At 39.2% G+C, this 21,463-nt stretch overlaps 5 protein-coding genes across 13 annotated transcripts; 3 read left to right on the top strand and 2 right to left on the bottom strand.

Moving 5' to 3' along the window:
* Positions 1-33: 33 nt before the first annotated feature.
* On the bottom strand, positions 34-11,112 carry LOC112557621 (immune-associated nucleotide-binding protein 5-like). Of its 5 annotated transcripts, none has more exons than XM_025227604.1 (4): positions 10,711-11,112; positions 2,862-2,980; positions 2,350-2,539; positions 34-1,758 (listed from the first exon to the last, which is right to left on the bottom strand). In XM_025227604.1, exons 3-4 carry the CDS (start codon positions 2,530-2,532, stop codon positions 1,276-1,278), a joined length of 666 nt encoding a protein of 221 aa, XP_025083389.1. In that variant the 5' UTR covers positions 2,533-2,539; positions 2,862-2,980; positions 10,711-11,112; the 3' UTR covers positions 34-1,275. The 5 variants fall into 5 exon arrangements, with proteins under 5 accessions (XP_025083389.1, XP_025083392.1, XP_025083391.1 ...); XM_025227607.1 differs by lacking the exon at positions 10,711-11,112 and adding an exon at positions 3,327-3,537; XM_025227606.1 differs by lacking the exon at positions 10,711-11,112 and adding an exon at positions 3,357-3,537.
* Positions 5,947-10,679, bottom strand: LOC112557620 (immune-associated nucleotide-binding protein 10-like). 2 transcript variants are annotated; one of them, XM_025227603.1, is made up of 4 exons: positions 10,190-10,679; positions 8,761-8,879; positions 8,249-8,438; positions 5,947-7,656 (listed from the first exon to the last, which is right to left on the bottom strand). In XM_025227603.1, the coding sequence occupies exons 3-4, from the start codon at positions 8,429-8,431 to the stop codon at positions 7,150-7,152; spliced, it is 690 nt and encodes a 229-aa protein (XP_025083388.1). In that variant the 5' UTR covers positions 8,432-8,438; positions 8,761-8,879; positions 10,190-10,679; the 3' UTR covers positions 5,947-7,149. The 2 variants fall into 2 exon arrangements, with proteins under 2 accessions (XP_025083388.1, XP_025083387.1); XM_025227602.1 differs by lacking the exon at positions 10,190-10,679 and adding an exon at positions 9,079-10,128.
* Positions 11,113-11,258: 146 nt separating the features above from the next.
* Positions 11,259-13,559, top strand: LOC112557619 (GTPase IMAP family member 4-like). Its single transcript, XM_025227601.1, has 3 exons — positions 11,259-11,416; positions 11,847-12,014; positions 12,328-13,559. The coding sequence occupies exons 2-3, from the start codon at positions 11,847-11,849 to the stop codon at positions 12,925-12,927; spliced, it is 768 nt and encodes a 255-aa protein (XP_025083386.1). The 5' UTR covers positions 11,259-11,416; the 3' UTR covers positions 12,928-13,559.
* Positions 13,560-14,255: 696 nt separating this feature from the next.
* LOC112557618 (GTPase IMAP family member 4-like) lies at positions 14,256-16,728 on the top strand. Its single transcript, XM_025227599.1, has 4 exons — positions 14,256-14,274; positions 14,495-14,635; positions 14,986-15,150; positions 15,598-16,728. The coding sequence occupies exons 3-4, from the start codon at positions 14,986-14,988 to the stop codon at positions 16,201-16,203; spliced, it is 771 nt and encodes a 256-aa protein (XP_025083384.1). The 5' UTR covers positions 14,256-14,274; positions 14,495-14,635; the 3' UTR covers positions 16,204-16,728.
* A 448-nt stretch (positions 16,729-17,176) lies between these two features.
* LOC112557625 (GTPase IMAP family member 1-like) lies at positions 17,177-21,126 on the top strand. 4 transcript variants are annotated; one of them, XR_003097974.1, is made up of 4 exons: positions 17,177-17,255; positions 18,231-18,313; positions 18,645-18,829; positions 19,873-21,126. XR_003097974.1 is itself a non-coding variant. In XM_025227610.1 (3 exons), exons 1-3 carry the CDS (start codon positions 18,286-18,288, stop codon positions 19,993-19,995), a joined length of 327 nt encoding a protein of 108 aa, XP_025083395.1. In that variant the 5' UTR covers positions 18,231-18,285; the 3' UTR covers positions 19,996-21,126. The 4 variants fall into 4 exon arrangements, 1 of the variants encoding a protein (XP_025083395.1); XR_003097975.1 differs by having other exon boundaries at positions 17,208-17,325; XR_003097976.1 differs by lacking the exon at positions 17,177-17,255 and adding an exon at positions 17,265-17,611.
* The last annotated feature ends 337 nt before the right edge of the window (positions 21,127-21,463 follow it).

Here is a 21,463-nt window from a genome sequence, read left to right as displayed (position 1 = left end):
GATACATGTACACTGTTAAAACATAAGTAAAAATTGAATACAGTAGATTTATTCACACAATTTTCTTTCGAGAACGATGTCTTACAACGCCAATTAATTACTGAAAGATTTGCACATCAACCGAAGAACCCTTCGCAGAATCACATCTTTCATATAAATGGCGATAAAACTATACAGCTCAATTATATTCAGGTTTGCTAAAGTTACTACAAAGAATTGCTGTTTTATTTTCTATTAATGGAAGCTTCATCTTTTCTAGAAAATTGAAAAAAATCAGGAAACCATAAAAGAAAGCAAATCTCTTAACATGCAAAATGTTTCACTGGCAACATAAAGCAACAAAAAAAAAGAGAAAAAAGCTATTAAAACTGTAAGGCTATAATGTTCCTTCTGTCTCTATTTGTTTATAAAAATATATCATCCCATTTCCAATTTAAAGGGTTAGTGGAGTGCTAACTATTGTAAATGACTGGGTTGAGCTCGCTACAAGGTACATGTATTAAGCTGTTTGAGTGAATAACATTGCCTCCATTACGGAGACACAAGCATGTAGACATCATCACACACATAGAGCTTTAAAAGATTGACAGAAGACATGATATTTATGGCGATGAGTCTACATTCTGCTTAGCTTGTGTATACATCCAATGCCTATCAGCGAAAATGTTTATGAAACATTAATGAAAATATTGGTGTTGCTATAGTTACAGCAGATAGGACAGATAGGACCATATGCTAATTAAGACATTTATATTCAAGGACATGTGTGACGTCACTGGTTTGATGTTTCGTGCTAAGACTTGCGAACGTTGGCCCTCAGTTCCACTCGGATGGAAGATCTGTGGGGTAGAACTCGGAGGTGTGTAGGAGACGGATATTCACATCCGTATGGAAAATAAATAGCAATTGACATGAAGACAGAATGCGATGATGAACAATGTCACACATGTCATAATTTCCTTTCTATCTGTTTCCCTTCACCTGATTCATCAGTCTAACGAGATTCTCAATTTTCCGTAAACCCTAAATGGAACTCTAATTACATCCGGAGATAAAAATTTTGAAAAAAAATAATACTCCTAATTAATTTGGTTTCACTCATGTGTACTCTTGCCATTTTTAAAGAACAAATTACCATATTCAGGTTTTTTTACCGTAGAAACATTACAACACATTCTGTATTAACAGGTAACCTAACTAGACATAGAAAACTTGATTATATTTCTTCACTATTTATTAACAGGAGTGTCAACAACACAACCACCACCACCATTTTTAAGTGTTGTCTGAGTCTACCTGTTGTTCAGTTGTCCTCACACCACCAGCAGGCTGTGTTCGAATAACCCTGCCTTGCCTTTGTCGGGGGAGGTCTTTAATTTTTTCCCAAAGCTTATCTCTTTGATTTTTCTTGTCCTCTGTGTCGCTCATGTCGTTGAAAAGCACATACTGACCTCCGGCATCGCTTAGCAAGCTTTTCAGCTCGGGGTTCACAGTCTTCAGCTCTTTGTCTAGTTTATTATGGTCCTGTCTGTCCCCAAAGGTGAAGGCTACAATCAGATGACTACAGATGTCTTCTCCCCAAAGTGTCTTGAACTCTCTATAAATGTCATATTCCTCTCTTGCGTGGCAAACATCACAGCGAACTGCCACGAGCACGGCGTACTGGGTGTTGGTGAGACTGTTGCTCAAAGTCCTTATTTCGTGTCTGATGTCATCGCCACCCACTTCAAGGTTGGTGAAGTCGGGTATGTCGACGACCTGTACAATGAAGCAGGAGCGAATAAGCTTCAGAGCATAATGTACAACGAAGTGAAGAGACAAATAAAGCAGACTACACAGTATAATCTGTTGGGTAAATATTGGTATGATAATGACTGTAAACCTCATTTTCTGATTGCAATTTGCAGTATGTGGTAATTTGTCTCTTTTTTGCAGGTAAAGCATCTTAAGCCACCCTTGGATGATGGATACAAAAAATAATGGTCATTGTCATCGTCATTGTCGTCTGATACAAAGTAATATAATATACCATCCGTTAATTTAAAGATGACGGGATTAGTTTACTCATAACAAAAGTTAATCAGTGAAAGGGCTACACACAGAGATGCATGGGTGAGTGTCTGTGTTATCTTCTTTATAGATTGGTGAGCATGTCTTGTTCTCAAGAACCTGTACCCCTTGTCAAAAATCCTTTCACTAGTAGAAAGTAATCCTTTAAAGTGGAAAAGAATGGTACAGATCAACATACTTATGAAAGACATAATAACAGATGTGCATAGCTATGTTTAAACGCAAAGTATATGACATATATATATATATATCAGAGAGACAGATGGGAAATGTTCGTACCTTAATATCTTCTGCGGAAATCTCTGTGATCGTTTTTGTTTTGCTGGCCAACCCGCTTACAATCGGAAAAAATTCCCGTGTCTCCAAAGTGCTGAGGATGATGTTGCCCACACTGCTCTTGCCATTCCCAGTTTTGCCAAATAAAACAATCGTCCAGCCTTGGTCACTTCGTGGTGAACCCATTTTTAACCTGAAAAATCGATCATTTAATTAATCAACAGGTCTACCGTGCTACTTATCAATTTATTTAACTGCAGCGTTTTAGGAAATTTATGTGAGAAGAATCTTCTCCTTCCTGTATCTCTTCATTGCCTATTGTTTACCAATGAGATAAGATTTTGAGACGAGCATCACTGAAAGCAATAGGAAACCCAGTCGGTTAATCACATTGATGTAACTCAACTACAAACTCTTCATACATTCCTGTCCCCATCTACATATTTCATCTAATCCGTTATCAGCACATATCTCTGAAATAATATGATGAATTCCCGAAAAATAAGAGTACAAACCTTGTCTGTCACTAAGCGATCCACTCAGACTCTACGTACGCAGCGTACGATCCAAGGATCTCATCTGTTTATCACCTGTTTCAGCAACAAACCGGTAAAATCACCAGCCTAGAACACAACTGGAAACAAAGATATTCAAAACACAATCACATTCAGTTGAACCGTTACCTGGCGCACAGAAGTTGTATGTCAGTAGGTAGAGAAGTCCTGTATGTTATGTCATTGACTGCATGAGATACACTCTGTACTTGTGTACAAAGAGATATTCGGGTAGATACAGCAGTTCTACCATATTATAAACTCCCTATCAAACACACATGTTGTTCAGAAGGAAGAATTCTCTCTCTCTTAAAGGAAGTACTTCTCGCTCGCTGGCTTGCTCACACGCCCAGTGTCACGTGATATTCATACCAACACACGTTCGTCACTCTGCCATCACTGCACTCTTATCAGTTATTACTGCACCTGTCCAAGCCTCCACTTTTATTGCCTTACATCTCAATGTAGACTATCAGCTAATCACACGCCCCTTAATACACATGAAGACAGGTTGAGGTCTAATCTTTATCACACTGTGAGTGGATGATGCCCGCGACTATAAATGTGGACATTGGCAACCGAGTGGACTAGGATACTCCCTCTTATTTCTTTGGCACTTTTACGAAGGTTTCAAGGTTTGTAATGTTAATTTTTGCCACGCAGTTTCAGTTTTTCAGAAACGCTTTTTTTAGGGAGTAGGCAGCAAATACAGAAGCAGGCACAACCCAAGTTCCTGGAAACTACTTCAACAGCGAGGCAGTGAGCGCGTCTGCGACTTCCTGACAACCATGTACTTTGTCACTTTACTTATACTGTAAGTTGGTACAGAAAAGTCTACACATGCTTCAGGAAATGAAAAAGGAGGAAAATAAACAGTCAATGCGTGTATGTCTATCTGTGTGTGTGTGGGTGAGTGGGAGGGTGCAGGTGGGTGGGCAGGTGGGTGTGCGTGAATTTTTGAACATTCTCCTCGAAATAATTTTTTCCATAGTATTACCTCTTCCATATTCCTAACTCTCTGGAGAATTTTATGTTGAACAGCGCCTAACATACAGCTCACAACACAACTGCTATATTTTTTTTTTTTTTTACCAGAAAGGACTGCACAGTTAGGTCAACCGTCGAATGAATGTTGTGTGTAAATATAACTGTCAATGCCATTCCCGACTTGCTGAAAGATTTCTCGGGAATCAGGTCGTGAAAGAAAACTGGTCTGTGGCTTTGACCTCGGTCTGATGTTTACCTGAGGAGAATTTCTCAGGAATAAGCGTCACCACCTTTACAATTTAAAAAAAAATTATGGCACCATTACTTATCCAAATAAAAACTAATAAAGTATATATTACAGTTTAATGAGTGTATAATTATTTCTTCATTTTTATTCTCATCACCCTTACTATCACCATCCTCGTCCTCCTCCATCCCCCATCCTCCATCATAAATACGGTAGCACTATCTTTACATCTATTTTAAACCATGCAGAAGCAGCACGTCTCAAGTTTGTTTTGTTTTTGTTGTTGTTGTTGCTGTTGTTGTTGGTTTTGCTTTTGTTTCTTTCTTCACTGACAACTTGAAGCTCCCAATTCAAGCTTTTTGGCTTGGACATTTCCCCCTAACCTGTCTTCTGTTTCATTATATACCGCTTACATCACTATCTTTCTCAAAGTGTGTGTGTTTGTGTATCTGTGTGTGTGTGTGTGTGAGATTTTGTGCATATGTGTGTATATATATCTGTGTTTGTGAAAGAGAGAAAGAGAGGAATAGCGAGAGCACTATGATGGCGAATGAATATGAACATGGTGTCTACTGATACAGTGCTCGTCTAACATCATGTATGCACCGCACCTTGATTAGTGGAAACCTCGCTCTGGAGCTAGTCTCTGTGCCTACTGTTAATCTGTTGTACTGCGTTGTCGACATTTACCGGGAGGGAGCAGCTAGGGGGACACTTCCTTTCAACAGGTTAGTGTATTGAAATAGTGAATGCCGGAGCGCACGATTGCACTTCTTTGCCACACCACAAGCTGGAGCATTGCCACCAATGGAAATTTCTCAGAAATGAGGTCAACACCAGGTTATTTCAGAGAAATAAATATTTTGGCATAAGCCCAACATTCTTGGACTGTGTGATGACTGTGGGTGTGTACAGTGCATGCTGCTAGAGAGTGTTGGTGGTTTAAACATGTGGAATAATCGTACATCAGACACAAGGAAAGACAAGAATAAAACTCCTTTACATAGTCTCTCTCCACCATGTAACTTGATATTTTAAACTCATACCAAAGTCTAAATATACTCCAAAGTTCAGAGTGTAGACTACATCCGGGGTTCTGTAATTTCCTCCTTCACAACCCCCTGTGTATCTGTGTCACGTGGTGTGTTATGTGTAATTGTTTTTAGTTCGTGTAAACACAAATCATCTTGTGTCCCGATCAGCAGACAGCAATCACATGTTTCTACAAGGATGCAACTACACTGACAGGTCGCTACTACAGGCTACAGACACTTTCCAACAGGAAACACTCAAGTTCTCGTGTAAACAAACTCACTCACACAGCTCTGTGTAGGTCTTTGATATTTCTAACGGACAGTGAGTCAGTGAATGAGGAGCAATAAAAGCCACAAACATCAATTAAAAACTCAGCCTTATAATCAAGGTAGATGTAAAGGACAGGTAGCCGGAGTACACGTCGTTTAACCCATTTCTGCCGCAGATTTTTCTGTTTTTATTGTCAACTTTCCATCCACCAACTCATCTGCGCCAAACTCATTTAGAATGCCAGTGTAGTATCTGAGGGTAACCGCTCAATTGTTCTTGGAACGGGATTTCTAACTTTAACTTTCTCACTGGTATTGTGTGTGTGAAAGTGTGTGTGAAAGTGTGTGTGTGTGTGTGTGCACGCGATGGTGGGCATAAGGTGTTTGATCGTCGACAAGTGTAACAGTATGACAAACTATTTGTGATGGTCATTAATATTGGTCATCTGCCACTGCACCTACTGAACACGTTTAGATACATGTCCACTGTTAAAACATAAGTAAACAATTGAATACAGTAGATTTATTTACACAATTTTTCTTTGGAAAACGATGTCTTACATCAACAATGAGATTTGCTGATCAACCTAAGGAACCATGACAGAATCAGATCTTTCATATAAATGGCGATAAAACTATACAGCTCAATTATATTCAGGTTTGCCAAAGTTAATACAAAGAGTTGCTGTTTCATTTTCTATTAATGGAAGCTTCACCTTTTGTGGAAAATGGAAAAAATCAGGAATCTTTTAAAGAAAGCAAATCTCTTAACATCAAAAATGTTTCACTGGCAAACAAAAGCAACGAAAAAAGAAAAAAGCAATAAAAACTGTAAGGCTGTAATGTTCTTTCTGTTTCTATTTGTTTATAAAAATATATCATCCCATTTCCAATATAAAGGGTTAGTGGAGTGCTAACTACTGTAAATGACTGGGTTGAGCTCGCTACAAGGTACATGTATTAAGCTGCTTGAGTGAATAACATTGCCTCCAACAAGGAGACACAAGCATGTAGACATCATCATACACATAGAGCTTTAACAGAAGACATGATATTTATGGCGATGAGTCTACATTCTGCTTAGCTTGTGTCTACATCCAATGCCTATCAGCGAAAATGTTTATGAAACATTTATGAAAATATTGGTGTTGCTATAGTTACAGCAGATAGGACAGATAGGACCATATGTTAATTAGGACATTTATATTCGAGGACATGTGTGACGTCACTGGTTTGATGTTTTGTGCTAAAACATTTCAACTTTGACCCTCAATTCCGCTCCGATGGAAGATTAGATCTACTCTGTGGGGTAGAACTCTGTTGGTGTGTAGGAGGCGGGTAGTCACCGCCGTATGGCAAGTAAATATCAATTGACATGAAGACAGAATGCGATGATAAACAATGTCACACATGTCATAATTTCCTTCCTACCTGTTTACCTTCCCATCATTCATCAGTCTAACAAGGTTCTCAATTTTTGCAAACCCTATATGGAACTCTAATCCGTAGATTAAAACTTTTGGAAAAATAAACAATACTCTTATTTAATTTGATTTCACTCATTTGTACTCTTGTTACTTTTAAATAAAAAATGTACCATCTTCAGGTGATTTTACCGTCGAAATATTACAACAGAGTAACCTAATTAGACATAGAAAGCTTTGTTACATTTGTTTACTATTTATTAGCAGGCATGACATTCAGAACAAAATTAGACAAAACAACACCAGTGTTTTTCAGTGCTGACCAAGACTACATTTTGTTCAGTTGTCCTCATACCACTAGCAGGCTGGTCTGGACTCACCCCTCGTTGCTTTTGTCGGGGAAGTTTTCCAATTTTTTCCAAAAGGTTTTCTATCTGGAGTTTCTTGTCTTTTGAGTCGCACATGTCGTTGAAAAGCACATACTGCCGTCCAGCATCGTTTAGCAAGCTTTTCAGCTCGGGATTTACAGTCTCCAGTTCTTTGTCTAGTTTATTATGGTCTTGTCTGTCCCCAAAGGTAAAAGCTACAATCAGATGACTACAGATGTCTTTTCCCCAAAGTGTCTTGAACTCTCTATAAATGTCATATTCCTCTCTTGTGTAGCGAACATCACAGCGAACTGCCAAGAGCACGGCGTACTGGGTGTGGGTGAGACTGCTGCTCAAAGTCCTTATTTCGTGTCTGATGTCATCGCCACCCACTTCAAGGTTGGTGAAGTCGGGTATGTCGACGACCTGTACAATGAAGCAGGAGCGAATAAGCTTCAGAGAATAATGTACAACGAAGTGAAGAGACAAATAAAGCAGACTACACAGTATAATCTGTTGGGTAAATATTGGTATGATAATGACTGTAAACCTCATTTTCTGATTGCAATTTGCAGTATGTGGTAGTTTGTCTCTTTTTTGCAGTTAAAGCACCTTCAGCCACCCTTGGATGATGGACACAAAAAATAATGGTCATTGTCATCGTCATTGTCGTCTGATACAATGTAATATAATATACTAACCGTTAATTTAAAGATGACGGATTAGTTTATTCATAACAAAAGTTAATCAGTGAAAGGGCTACACACAGAGATGCATGGGTGAGTGTGTGTGTTATCTTCTTTATAGATTGGTGAGCATGTCTTGTTCTCAAGAACCTGTACACCCACCCCTTGTCAAAAATCCTTTCACTAGTAGAAAGTAATCCTTTAAAGTGGAAAAGAATGGTACAGATCAACATACTTATGAAAGACATAATAAAAGATGTGCATAGCTATGTTTAAACGCAAAGTATATGACATATATATATATCAGAGAGACAGACGGGAAATGTTCGTACCTTAGTGCCTTCTGCAGAAATCTCTGTGATCGTTTCTGTTTTGCTGGCCAACCCGCTTGCGATCGGGAAAACTTCACGGGTGTCCAAAGTTCTCAGGATGATGTTGCCCACACTGCTCTTGCCATTCCCAGTTTTGCCAAATAAAACAATTGTCCAGCCTTGGACACTTCGTGGTGAACCCATTTTTAACCTGAAAAATCGATCATTTAATTAATCAACAGGTCTACCGTGCTACTTATCAATTTAATTAACTGCAGCGTTTTAGGAAATGTATGTGAGAAGAATCTTCTCTTTTCTGTATCTCTTCATTGCTTATTGTTTACCGATGAGATAAGATTTTGAGATGAGCAGAACTGAAAGCAGTTGGAAACCTACTTGGTTAAACACATTGATGAAACTCAACTACAAACTCTGCATACATTCCTGTCCCCACCTACATATTTCATCTACTCCGTTTTCAGCACATACCTCTGAAATAATAGGATGAATTCCCCAAAAATAAAAGTACAAACCTTGTCTGTCACTAAACGATCCACTCAGACTCTGTACGCAGTTCACGACCCAATGATCTCATCTGTTTATAACCTGTTTCAGCAACAATCCGGTAAAATCACCAGCCTAAAAAACACAACTGGAAACAAAGATATTCAAAACACAATCACCATTCAGTTGAACGGTTACCTGGCGCACAGAACTTGTATGTCAGTAGGTAGAGAAGTCCTGTATGTTATGTCAATGACTGCATGAGATATACTCTGTAATTGTGTACAAAGATATATTCGTGTAGATTAAGCAGTTCTATCATATTATCAACTCCCTATCAAACACACATGTTGTCCAGAAAGAGTCTCTCTTTTAAAGGAAGTACTTCTCGCTCGCTGGCTTGCTCACACGCCCCATGTCACGTGATATTCATACCAACACACGTTCGTCACGTTGTCGGCATACAGCCATCACTGCACTCTTATCAGTTGTTACTGCACCTGTCCAAGCCTCCACTTTTATTGTCTTACATCTCCGTGCAGACTATCAGGCTAATCACACACGCCCCTTAATACACATCAAGACAGGTTGAGGTCTAGTTTTTATCTCACTGTAAGTGAATAATGCCCGCGACTAGAAATGTGAACATTGGCAACCGAGTGGACTAGGATACTCCCTCTTATTTCTTTGGCACTTTTACGAAGGTTTCAAGGTTTGTACTGTTTATTTTTCCCACGCAGTTTCAGTTTTTCAGAAACACTTTTTTCTATGGAGTAGGCAGCAAATACAGAAGCAGGCACAACCCAAGTTCCTGGGAAATACTTCAACAGCGAGGCAGTGAGCACGTCTGCGACTTCCTGACAACAGTGTATTTTATAACTTTACTTATACTGTAAGTTGGTACAGAAAAGTATACACATGCTTCAGGAAATGAAAAAGGAGAAAAATAAACATAGTCAATGTGTGTATGTCTATCTGTGTGTGTGTGGGTGAGTGGGAGTGGGACGGTGCAGGTGGGTGGGCTGGTGGGTGTGCGTGCATTGTTGAACATTCTCCTCGAAATAATTTTTTTCCATAGTATTACCTCTTCCATATTCCTAACTCTCTGGAGAATTTTATGTTGAACAGTGCCTAACATACAGCTCACAACACAACTGCTATATATTTTTTTTTACCAGAAAGGACTGCACAGGTAGGTCAACCGTCGAATGAATGTTGTGTGTAAATATAACTGTCAATGCCATTCCCGACTTACTGAAAGATTTCTCGGGAATCAGGTCGTGAGAAAAAAACTGGTTATGACCTCGGTCTGATGTTTATGTGAGGGGAATTTCTCAGGAATGAGCGTCACCACCTTTACAATTTGTTAAAAAATTATGGCACTATTACTTTATGTAAACACCTATTTGTATTTTTTTTTTTTTTGGTCTTTGCGTTGAGTAGAATGAGGTGACTCACCTGCGTTGAGAGTGCATCTGTGAATTTCCACCCAAATGCCTTTTGTGATGCAAAGCGGAGCAGCTGATTATTTGGCGATTGCCAGCAACGATTCTAGAAAAGTTACTTCAATAAAAAGAATATTATGTATGTGCGTGCGGCACGTGATGTGTGGACCGTGTGTTCACATATTCATTCCAGCAAATATTTCTTTCTGTTGTTGTGTTCGTCGTCATGGAGCCTGAGTCAAACAGAAAACACTAACCCTGCCAACATCAGTCTCTGTGCTCTCTGGGGTCACGAGGACACACGTACTCGTCCACCTAACGTAATTTGCATACATAAGCTGCCTGTCACAGGCTACCACGCCATATAAGGACATGGGCGGAGAAATCAAACCAGCGACGAGAAATGTTCAGACTTTTACAAAAGTCCTTCTGTATGAACAAGAGATTTCACACTGTGACCGTCACAAAGAAATGTGATATGATCATGACAGTAAAAAACAGTAAAACAATAAACTGTCACAGATGTGTACTTACGGGAGAACTGCCCTCAGAATGACTGACGGTCCGTGAAGGTCTCGCTGTACGACACTGTGTGAGATTTGAACGCGAGACGCAACGTTGGCTGCTTCCGGCTGGTGAACCAGAAAGTCTGCGACTTCACTACAAACATGTTATTATAATATTTGTAGGATTATTGTTTTCTTACTCATCTCTAGTTCATCCTCGCTTTTTTAAAGTTCATTTGGTCTTTCGTTTTTTCTCCTTGTAAGGCAGATAATATGATCTTCCTAGCTGCTTCCCCAGATTCACACTTAGGTAGTATTAGTATTATTAAACTTATATGGCAGCATACAAGCACCTGTATACTCAGATTCTACCACTATCCAGGACTGTTACAAACGAAAACTCGCCTACGTCATCAATGACAGATACCGAACACCAGAAGGATATAGTTGTACCTAGCAAGTTATAGTAGGGGACAAGCAGAAGAGCTAGATTCCATATCATGTCCTCACCTGAATTTGTGAGGCTCAGTATTGCTCTCTCTATTTTTTTCTCTCTCTCCCTCTACCTGTTGTGGGCGGAGCTACACATGAACCTGTTGTACTGAAAACCCTCGGCACTCGCTCGGTTTACAGTCCTTTCGCTTAGCAACTTTTCTGTGAGAATACTTTAATATCGAGTTGATAACTTCTTAGCGGACAGAGGGAAGGTACACACATACCCAGAAGGCGAAAAGGTACGTTTTGTGCTTGTACACTTTGTTTTTCTCTACTTCACATAGCGTGTCGACACTAAAAAGGGGGGGGGGAGAAGGGAGATAATGCGCAAGGGGGAGAAGAGAGACATAGAAAGAGAAAGAATGATCAAAGACACAAACGGATTTTTTTCTTGTATACTCATGTAAGAATATGAATATTAACGAAAGAGACTCTTCATTTCACCATTTACAATAATTAACAATAATTTTTGAACTCTAGATGCTGATTTCCCAGTTCAAAACTGTTATATTGAAGTCACTGTAAATGCAGCTGCTTACGTATATAACTAGTGTATAGTGTATGCGTACATGTGTATGGGTGTCTCTTACACGTTTAATACACACGTTAATGTGTTGAAAACATCATGTCATGTTGTGCATTTATGACAAGGTAAATTGTTTTCTTCAGATGCCCACCACACTACGCCTCATTCTCATCGGTAAAACCGGAAATGGAAAAAGCACGACGGGCAACTGCATCCTGGGACTAGAGGCGTTTGAACAGCATTCAGGACTGAGTTCGGGGACTGACAAATGTGGATGGAAAAAAGTCTCAGCTGACACCCTAGTTCTTGAGGTTAGTTTATTCTATTAAAATTTCTTGTAACTTGTTGGATGGACTTGACATTATGCAACTTCTGGTTACACGTATTATTTTGTCCTCCTAGAAACTAGTACTGTATAGGCATTTTACAAATAGTTGTTTAAACTGATGTAAAATAACACCCTATATATATATAAGTATCACTATATCGCCATGTTATTGGTCAGTTTTCAAGTGTTGCTGTATGTATTACACTTTCAGGGTTCTGTTTTGCCTTTGTTTGTCTGCTTGGTCCTCTATCTGTCCGCCTGACTGTCCATATTCACTTCAATTGCTGGAATTCCAGGTAACCGACACACCAGGAGTGTGTGACACTCACAAAGTTCCAGGTGAAGTAGAGCGTGAAATCGCCAAGTGTGTGGCCACCATGGTGCCTGGACCTGACGCCATCTTGTTCGTGGTTAGAGGGAGGGATAGGTTTACCAAGGAGGAGTTTGAGGCGTTCCAGAATCTGAAATCTGTCTTCGGCAAGGAAATGACCAAGTACATGATTCTGGTCCTGACTCGCATCACAGAACAGGAATTTAAGGATGCTCAACAAAATACCCAACGACCTTTGCCCCCCAACCTGGTGAGAGTCATGCGCGAAGCAGGAGAAAGGTGCGTATGCTTCAGTGAAGACAAGAGCAAATTCTGCAAGAACATGGAGAGAGAAGCACTAATCAAGAGTGTCCTTAACCTCAAAACTCAGAACAAGGATTGTTATTCTAATGAACTCGTTAAGAAGTTCGACGATGAAATAACAGCAACTGCACAAAAGACAGGCACAACTGTCGATGATCTTAAAGAAAAGATTGTCGAAGAAAAGGATGAAGGACTTATTTCCAGGATTTGGAATTTTGTGCCGAGAGTTCTCACAGGGAACGATTACTGCGTCGTCATGTAATGAGATTTGTGATGAAGGACAGATGAAAGTCTCACACTTGATGAGTCACGTGTCAGGATGATACATAGTTTCTATGGAGACATTCATATCTGTTAGACTGTAAATATCCCACGAGATTAATGGTAAATACTATCACTAGTTTGACAGCTGGTGTCTTGTTTTGAGATGATGTTAGCTATAGCTAATATCAAGTAATTTTTGGGAAATCTCGCGAGAGAGAAGAAGTTCTTTCCGGTAGTTTTCCAGAAAACACACAATGGTGGTTCAAACAGCCCAAGATTTAGCGAATGATGTAGCCACCCCAATCGTTTGTTGCTGGTTATTCCTAGGTTCTGCGAGGGGGAAGGAGTAACCTTCACACAGTCAGCAAGTGTGATGGCAGTGGAGTGCAAAAAGTTTCTTTTCTCAATTGTTTCACAACCAGCAAGAACACTTTGTGTCGATTGTTCTTCGAGATTTTGTAATCACTTTGACATAATCCGCAAGTAAATAGAAGTAATTATTCTTTAGGAAATAAGTTACATTTTTTTAAAGCTTTGTTTAATGCCATATCGTATAAGCTGAGGCCATTCTGTGTTTACAATAACTGTTATTTTGCTTTAATTGAAATAAACTTACTCGTTTACTAAAAATATTTGTTGAGTCCCAGGAGATGATTCTGTTTACACTTGATGTATGATTCTGTCGAAGCTCCATACCATGCTCCATACACCTAAAGAACTGCAGTGTAACACTATGAGGAATTACAAAAGGAGTGAGAGCTTGAACAACACACTTCTTGATTGTTGTTTGTCAACAAAATGTCTGTCATGGTGCTGATGTATTGTCGTCCAGTAACTTTTCTTACCGTGATGTCTATCGCTTTCCAGTTGAAGTTTCAGTATTGGGAACACATTATTTCTGTAGCTGCTACACATATATATATATACATTATCTTAACTATCCACAGTCTACAAGTTTCTCAGTCTGGTCTTTTTTCGCAGAAAGTCTTAGTCTCTGCGACTTTATGAGGAATGGCCTTGACCTGGCCGACTTTTTCGATAAGCAGAGGGTCAAGACCTGAAAGAATGAAGGAAATCTCACAAAGGGCTGTGTGTACCAGACCATGTGACTCGACCTACTGTGTGTCAGAGAGTCACCTACATAGCAAGGTTTCCTGAGAAATTGCTAAAGGCTGTACGATTTTCCAGAAACACAAAACACACAAAACAAATGTTCGCCAATGAACCACAGAGCTGGCTACACTCCAGATGGAAAAGTCCTGAAGGTGGGAGGGGGGCAACTTGGCAAACATCAACACATCAACGACTAACAAAGCCACTACACGGGTAGTAAAGGCAACTCAGGGTACAGGAAAACCAAAACCTTTAGAAAATCCTTCCCCTCTCTCTCTCTCGTCTTCGTTCTTTTATGTTTCATTATTATTATTAATTTTTCTTTCTGTCTATGCTGGTTCGTGGGTAAAAGGTTGAGTGCCTTTAATGTAAATATGTATGTGCTTGATGGCCTGCGCTTGAGAAAATGGTAAATATAGATTCTACAAAGAGGGAAATCCCTGTTGTTGTAGCGCCTACCTGAGCAGCCTACCTGTGTAGACACCTGCACCGAAAGCAGCTCCGATATTTTTGGATTTATTTCTTGCAAAGCAGCTTCAGTAAACAGAGCAACCTGTCGCTACTGACACTTGAATAGGACAGTGCAACAGAAGGTAATGTTTACAAAACAGAGATTTTTAAAGGCTTTTATTGCGAGTGATTGTAGTTCAAACCCAAACCCAAAAAAGATATATACATTTAGAGATATACTGCTTCTAGTCATCGAGGTATAAAAATACAATCCCCGTAGAACAGGGAAATTTCTAGTCACAATATAGAATGGAAATTTGTATATTACTTATTATCCTTCTTTGGCCACGTATTGTTTCGATCCTTTTTTCCATTATTGTATTCTTACATATTAAAATTCTTTCTGTTTGTCCATCAATTACCTACTTTGTATTTCAATAAAACGTGCCAGGTTAGTAATCACATTTAGTGAAAGTGTCTAACTGTGATCCAGATGTCCGACTTACGCATAATACTCATTGGGAAGACCGGAAGTGGAAAAAGCACAACAGGTAATGGGATTCTTGGCGAAGAACTCTTTGTGCCCTACCGAGGGTTGAGTTCAGGAACGGTGAAATGTGCTTGGAAGAAAAAACGACGATGGGGCAGACTTATACAGGTCAGGTCACTTTTCAAACAAGTGATTTTTTTTATGACAAAGCTAACGGTAGTGCCAGTGTCTGCATACAAATGGGCAAAAAAAGTAGGTCTGTAGAAAAGGTAGAATGAAAATTAAAGTGTACACTCAAGAAAAAAAAGAAGCAATAACGAGTTACTGGCGTGTATCTTAGCAACTTTACTATCCACACGAAATGTTTCAGAACCATCCGGCACAAACTGCAACTAAGACGGAAAATATTTTTAACGGTTGAGCTGATGATACGTAGAAGGAAAACTAAACTTTTAAACTTAAATAAAAAAATTAAACTCAACTATAATTAGTTCTTACAATACAAAGCTGTTACAGTGCAGGGTGTCACTTTTTAACCAGAGTTCACTTATTTGTCGCTTACATAAAGAACCAAGCACAACACTCCAGTCTAATGTTTTCCAATTTTACCTGCAGTTAACAGACACCCCGGGTGTTTGCGACACTCATCTGAGTCCAGGTGAAGTGGAGGCAGAAATTGCCAAGTGTGTGGCTACAATGGTCCCTGGTCCTGACGCCATCTTGTTTGTGCTGAGGGGCAATGCCAGGTTCACAGAGGAAGAGTTCGAAGCCTTCCTTCGCCTGAAAACAGTCTTCAGCGAGAAAATGAACGACTACTTGATGGTTGTCTTAACAGGCATCACAGACGCAGAGTTTGCGGAACATCAAACGAACCCTAAGAAACCGTTACCTAAAAACTTCCAGAAAATTCTGCAGGAGGCTGGTGGAAGGTGCGTGTGTCTCGGCGGACAGCTGGAGGACAAGGCCGCTAGAGACAGGGAGGCTGAGATGTTGCTGACGTGTGTAGACAGCCTTAAGTCGCTGAATGGAGCTCAGCCTTACTCCAACAGCATCGTCCAGAGATTCGACGAGGAAATGAAAGCGAGGGCAGACGAGGAAGGGGTCAGTGTGGATGAAGTAAAGGAAGAAGTCGTTAAAGAAGATGATCCAGGCTTCCTAGGCCGTCTGTTCCAGTACCTGCCCAGTGCCTTGACCAGTAACCAGTTCTGTGTTGTGATGTAAGCTGCCTGACAGTATTCTGATTCCATGAAACTGATCACTCTAATAAACAACCGTATTGTCTTTGTTCTAAGTATGTTAGACTTGATGTTGTGACCCACTGTAAACCTAGAGATATAAACTTCTTTCTACACGTATTGACTGCTACCTCGTTATCACAAATAAAATACGCTAAACCAGGAGAAACAGTGTTTTTTAGCAAAGAATTTACGAAGATAATACCATCTGCCTGAGTGCGTGCATGTGTATGTTGGAACAAGCGTGCGTCGGTGTATAAGGGCGTGAATTCGTGTGTCTGCAGGACGTGCACCTTGCTTAATGTTTTTATGTTGTATTTCCTGTACGTCTGTTTGCTTGTCTGCTTTCCTGTTTTGGGGAAACTATGAAACCTAGTCTGCAGAGTCGCTGGTTCGAGATCTGCTCTGGTCCATTACTGCAAAAATTGCTCCTACAGCAACTGTTAAACTTGATTTTTATTAGGGAAGGCACCTGTTCATCTACAACTTCCAAGACAAATAAACACAAAAAACAACTTACATTTTGGTCACATGATTGTGTCTCGATTTGGTCCGATTAACCGGAATGGACTGTTGTATGGTTCGTTCTTTACCTCAATAATACTTATTTTTATTGTTATTATTACTATAAACAACGTACGATTTATACAGAACATAATCTGGCTCACCAAGGAGCTAGAAGACTACAAAATAAAAAAAGTAGAGAAACCTCCAAGAGTTACTGCCCCTCTCTTGCCTTTTTTACTCTCGTGTGTGTGTGCACGTGAGAAGTTTGTAAAAGTGTGTGTGTGCCTTTTGCACATTCGTGTGTGCGTGAAAAAATAGCAAGAGAGAGAGAGGGAGGGAAGTATTCATATCAGTAGACGGGCGTTTCAAAGGCCGATGTAGGCGGGGCTTCCTGCTGCTGACAGACATGACCTATGACAGCTCCTTTAGCTCCACCCACCACCACCAGCTGCACGATGTAAACAAGAACTTTGACTACTTCTCGTCTGTTTCCTTGCGACTGCGTGAGTTCGGGAATATTCTCTGACAAAGGTTAGTCACATCAGCGCCGCTGTTTACACAACAACATCCAGTTAACCCTACTTATCCGCTAACAGCCCAGGTAAAGTTTGTACTTTGTGCTTTCTAGTGATCTCACGATGCAGGCCTCAGTCGTACTCACAATATATTTCCCTTTGACTAGGCCTTGCTGACGGTCGCCATATTGAGTCTCACAGCGCATGCGCAGAAATTATACTGATGTTGACAGTAATAGCAAGAGATATCACCTCATGACTATATTTAGCATTTGTTTATCTCTTTGTGTTGACCTATAAACTCTAGCACTATCTTTGTAAGCATTAATGCGACATTTAAACAGTATTTAGCCGTCCTGCACAACTTACTCTGTAAGTTTCAAAAGATTTAATAAGAAAGGATGTCATTACACATATTACGTAATGATGATGATGATGATGATGATGATGATATGTTTATTTATATCACTGTACTCTAAATCAGAGACTGTCTACTTGTATGATAATATTATCTCTTCTCGTTTTAATTGTTCGACCTAAATTCTTTCTTCTGTGCTTTGTTGGCTCTAGATATTTTTTAGTTGTTTTTGTTTATTCTCACTTGCTTTGCATCTATTTACGTGTCTCAATAGCCATCTAAGCCGGTTTCTATGGCAACAGACATAGTTATTAATTTTTCTGGCAGCATTCTCTCAGCTTGCTTAAGAATAAAATGCATGCACTAAACATTCCCACACTTCACTTTTGCGAAGTCTTCCCAGCAATGTCACACCGCAGATTGTTTGTTATTGTGGTGGCTGAGGTGCTTCATGTCCAACTACCTCCAGGCTATGGAGGTGTAGTCAAACTCCAAAACAAATAAACTTCCCTTCTTACTACTTTTGTGAAGTCACATTGTAGTTTCCACAGTTATTTGGAAAGAGAGGTTAAAAAAGACTTATTCTAAAAGTGTTATAACCATTTGGGTAATCACTGTTTTTTTATGCTTAAGGAAATTAATCAGCTCGTCTCGAGGGGATAATTTAGAAAACGTGGATGTAACAACGATGGACATATCTCTTCAAAGAGACAGTGGTATAACTTTTGTTTTCTGCTTGATAATTTAACAATGCAAGTGTGTACGCGTGCGTACATGTCTCCTTGTTTGACACACACACACACATCTCAAACGCACGCATACCATTTAAGAGATTTAACATCACTTTTTTCAAAAGTCTTGAAGAGCCAGTTGTGTGAAGCTGTTGTCTTATTAATGATACCAATTCAATGAGAAAAAGAAAAGTTAAAATGAAATAGTGAATGTTGGGAAAGCTGAGTTATCGGATATCTACATAAAAGTATGATGGAGAGTGAGAGATCAGGAAGTAAAAGAAAATAACCAATTAAAAATATCTCTTTCATTAAGACAGCGAATCTGAATTCGAGGTGATCCCAAGACGCCTAGTAATAATCGGGAAAACTGGAAATGGAAAGAGCAGTCTTGGAAACATCTTTCTTGGTCGTCATGACAACCTGTTTGAGATCGGCAAAGGAATGAGCAGCACGACTGTAAAACTTTGCACGGGGGACAGCGAAGAGCGAGACTTTACAGTAAGGGCACTTACCAACAAAAATGTAGTAGTGTAGAAACTCAACAAGGGTATTGCTTCGTTAGCAGTCAGTCTAAGAAATTAATTTAAGGTGTAATGCAGACATGAAAAAGAACTAAAAATAAACTTCAATACTTTAGAGCAAGGATTGTGTGAAAAATAGTTCAGTAAAATATTACTAAATGGGGGAGCTGGAGTCGAAAGGAAGAAAACTAACTAGTGATATTTGGGAAATTTTCTTGTCTATGTACAGGATTTAAGGTTTAGTTCTAGGGTTAGTACTTAGAGTTTAAAGTTAAGAATTACTATTTAGTTTCTACGTGTAGGTTATATAGATAGGGGCTAGGTCACTGACTTGGGGGAAGTAGAAAACGTGGTGTCACGCGATTTGTGTTAGAATGTCCTTTGCTCCGCTATTTTTAGATTGACCAGTGGCAGTAGGCTATCAAAATTTCTTCTCTTGAATTGTTCTCCTTTAATTATTAAGGCAAACAGGCTAAGAAAGGGCAATAGTTTAGTAGACAAAACATCATTCTGTCATAAAGAATGTAAGATTATAAAAGGTAGTACGTGACCTTATAGTTATAGGAAAGCGAGGTTTGGTCCACATCCCTTTCTTGGTCAGAATTTTGTGAAAGCTCTTTTATATTGCTCTCTTACCTTCCCAGCCTTCTAAAAGTCAAAGTTTATTCCCCGCGTAAATCAGTTGGGTAAAATGCTGTATGCTGGGTCACATGGGTATCGAACCGCATAATATGCGAACCATCGGGTTCAGGCGTCTTTGCTTTAATAGCAATAGCAATTCCCTCATAATTACAACTTTTTATAAAGGGGTGATGGAAACAAATTCAACTGCTGGACATTTCAAAAGAAACAATTCATTAACTTTCTCTTCTTCCTTGACTATTCCAGTCGACTTTTTACCTCTAGCTTAAACCTGTTTTAAGCAGTATCCGTATCATGAACTATTGTAATATAGTTGTTTGTTTTGGTTTTTTTTTTGGTGCATTGAGATACGTTTTATCTGTCTTTTAATATTCGTAGATCTTCGACACTCCAGACCTGGTTAACTGCGAAATGTCCGATGCTGATGCCAAAAAGGCAAGTGGAGGAGTGGAGAACATCACCAGAAACTTCAGTTGCAGTGGTTGTCGCCATTCGCTGTGACGTCCGTTACACCGCCGAGGAGTACGCCATCTACACAAAGATCAAAGACCTCTGGGGAGAAGGCTTCTGCAACAACCTGGTGATTGCCTTCACTTTTAAGGACAGACTAGACCATGACGAGAAAGAGTTCGAACTAGAGTTAAAGACAGTGTGCCAGGAACTACAGAACGTGCTGGAGGATGCCCGTCGCCGGTATGTTCTCTTCGACTGCTCGCCAGGGAGGTATGTTGAGGAGATGCACAAAGATACATTCAACAAACTTGCGGAGTGCTTCAGCAGGGATAATACGCAGTCTGGGAGTTATTTGTCCTGGGTTCCTGCTGTCGTCACCAAGGTTATAAATCCATGCGTTTCCTTTCTGAAAAGTCTCTTCCAATAGAAGAAGGAAGGTTTTTGAACGAGAAATAAACACTTTCATGTTGTGAACATTGATCTTTCATAATAACCAACGAAGGAGATGATTTTATGACATATACAATAATAAAACAAATTTCGCGATTGTATAAATAAATGCTTGATGCATTATACTTTTTTTTTAAATGTGATTTTCTTTGTAAACAATGTTAGCTCTACTAAATGTGTATCTGTCTGCGAAATGGTCTAGCACTCTAGCTGAATGTACATTATATTTCCTTTACTTGTCAGAAAAATATAAAAGAGTGTTTTGTATGTTCGGATAAACATGTGCGAAAATACAAATTAACTGCTTAGGTTTTATGACAGCGCAATTTCTATATCACAGTTGAAATATGTTACGACTTTTTTTGTGTTCTAAGTTGGTACTCACATGTTACATCGTTTGGAAGCATAGGTCACTTTAAACATTTTATAGATTGTTAATTTATATATCAATTTAAAATGATTCAGAACCTCTGACGAATAATCTTTTGTTACACATTTACAAGAAATATTCGTTTTAAAAGAATTTAATAAATGAATATGATGAAAACTATTTACTTTGAAAATCCCTCATTTGCTATTTTTACTATTTCATTGTAAAACTAATGATTATAAAGTTAAATGTTTCTCACTTTTTGTCCTTGTTATGCTTTACTGTGATTTGAAGTAGATATAATTTTTTCCCTGCTTTTCTTTTTCTGAGTCAGCACAAATAAAACAGCTCTTAAATACCGTTTTCCTATGATTTATTATGGTTGCAAAAACATTTGTCCAGCTCACACTGTAATATCTGGGAAAAAAATGCTATTTATAGCCGTGAGTTTTGACAAATGCGGTGTAGTAATGTGTGCACACACAATGGTAAACTTTCCTATCTTTTTGTCAGAATGTTGCTCCACCTATTAAATTACAAAATAAAGCAAACACGTTTAAAAGATTCAACTAATTCTCTCTTACACACATTCTCCTCGTTTGGTGGGCTGAAAAATGGTCTACGCGAGGTAACTCTTAAAATAAAAATAGCAACGAAAAGTACACAGCACTTACTTCCCTTGATAATTTTTTTTAA

This window comes from Pomacea canaliculata, linkage group LG2, assembly GCF_003073045.1.
Source record: "Pomacea canaliculata isolate SZHN2017 linkage group LG2, ASM307304v1, whole genome shotgun sequence".
Lineage (NCBI taxonomy): Eukaryota > Metazoa > Mollusca > Gastropoda > Architaenioglossa > Ampullariidae > Pomacea > Pomacea canaliculata.
Note: the sequence above shows the minus strand (reverse complement) of the source record. Positions and strands in the feature narration are given on the sequence as shown.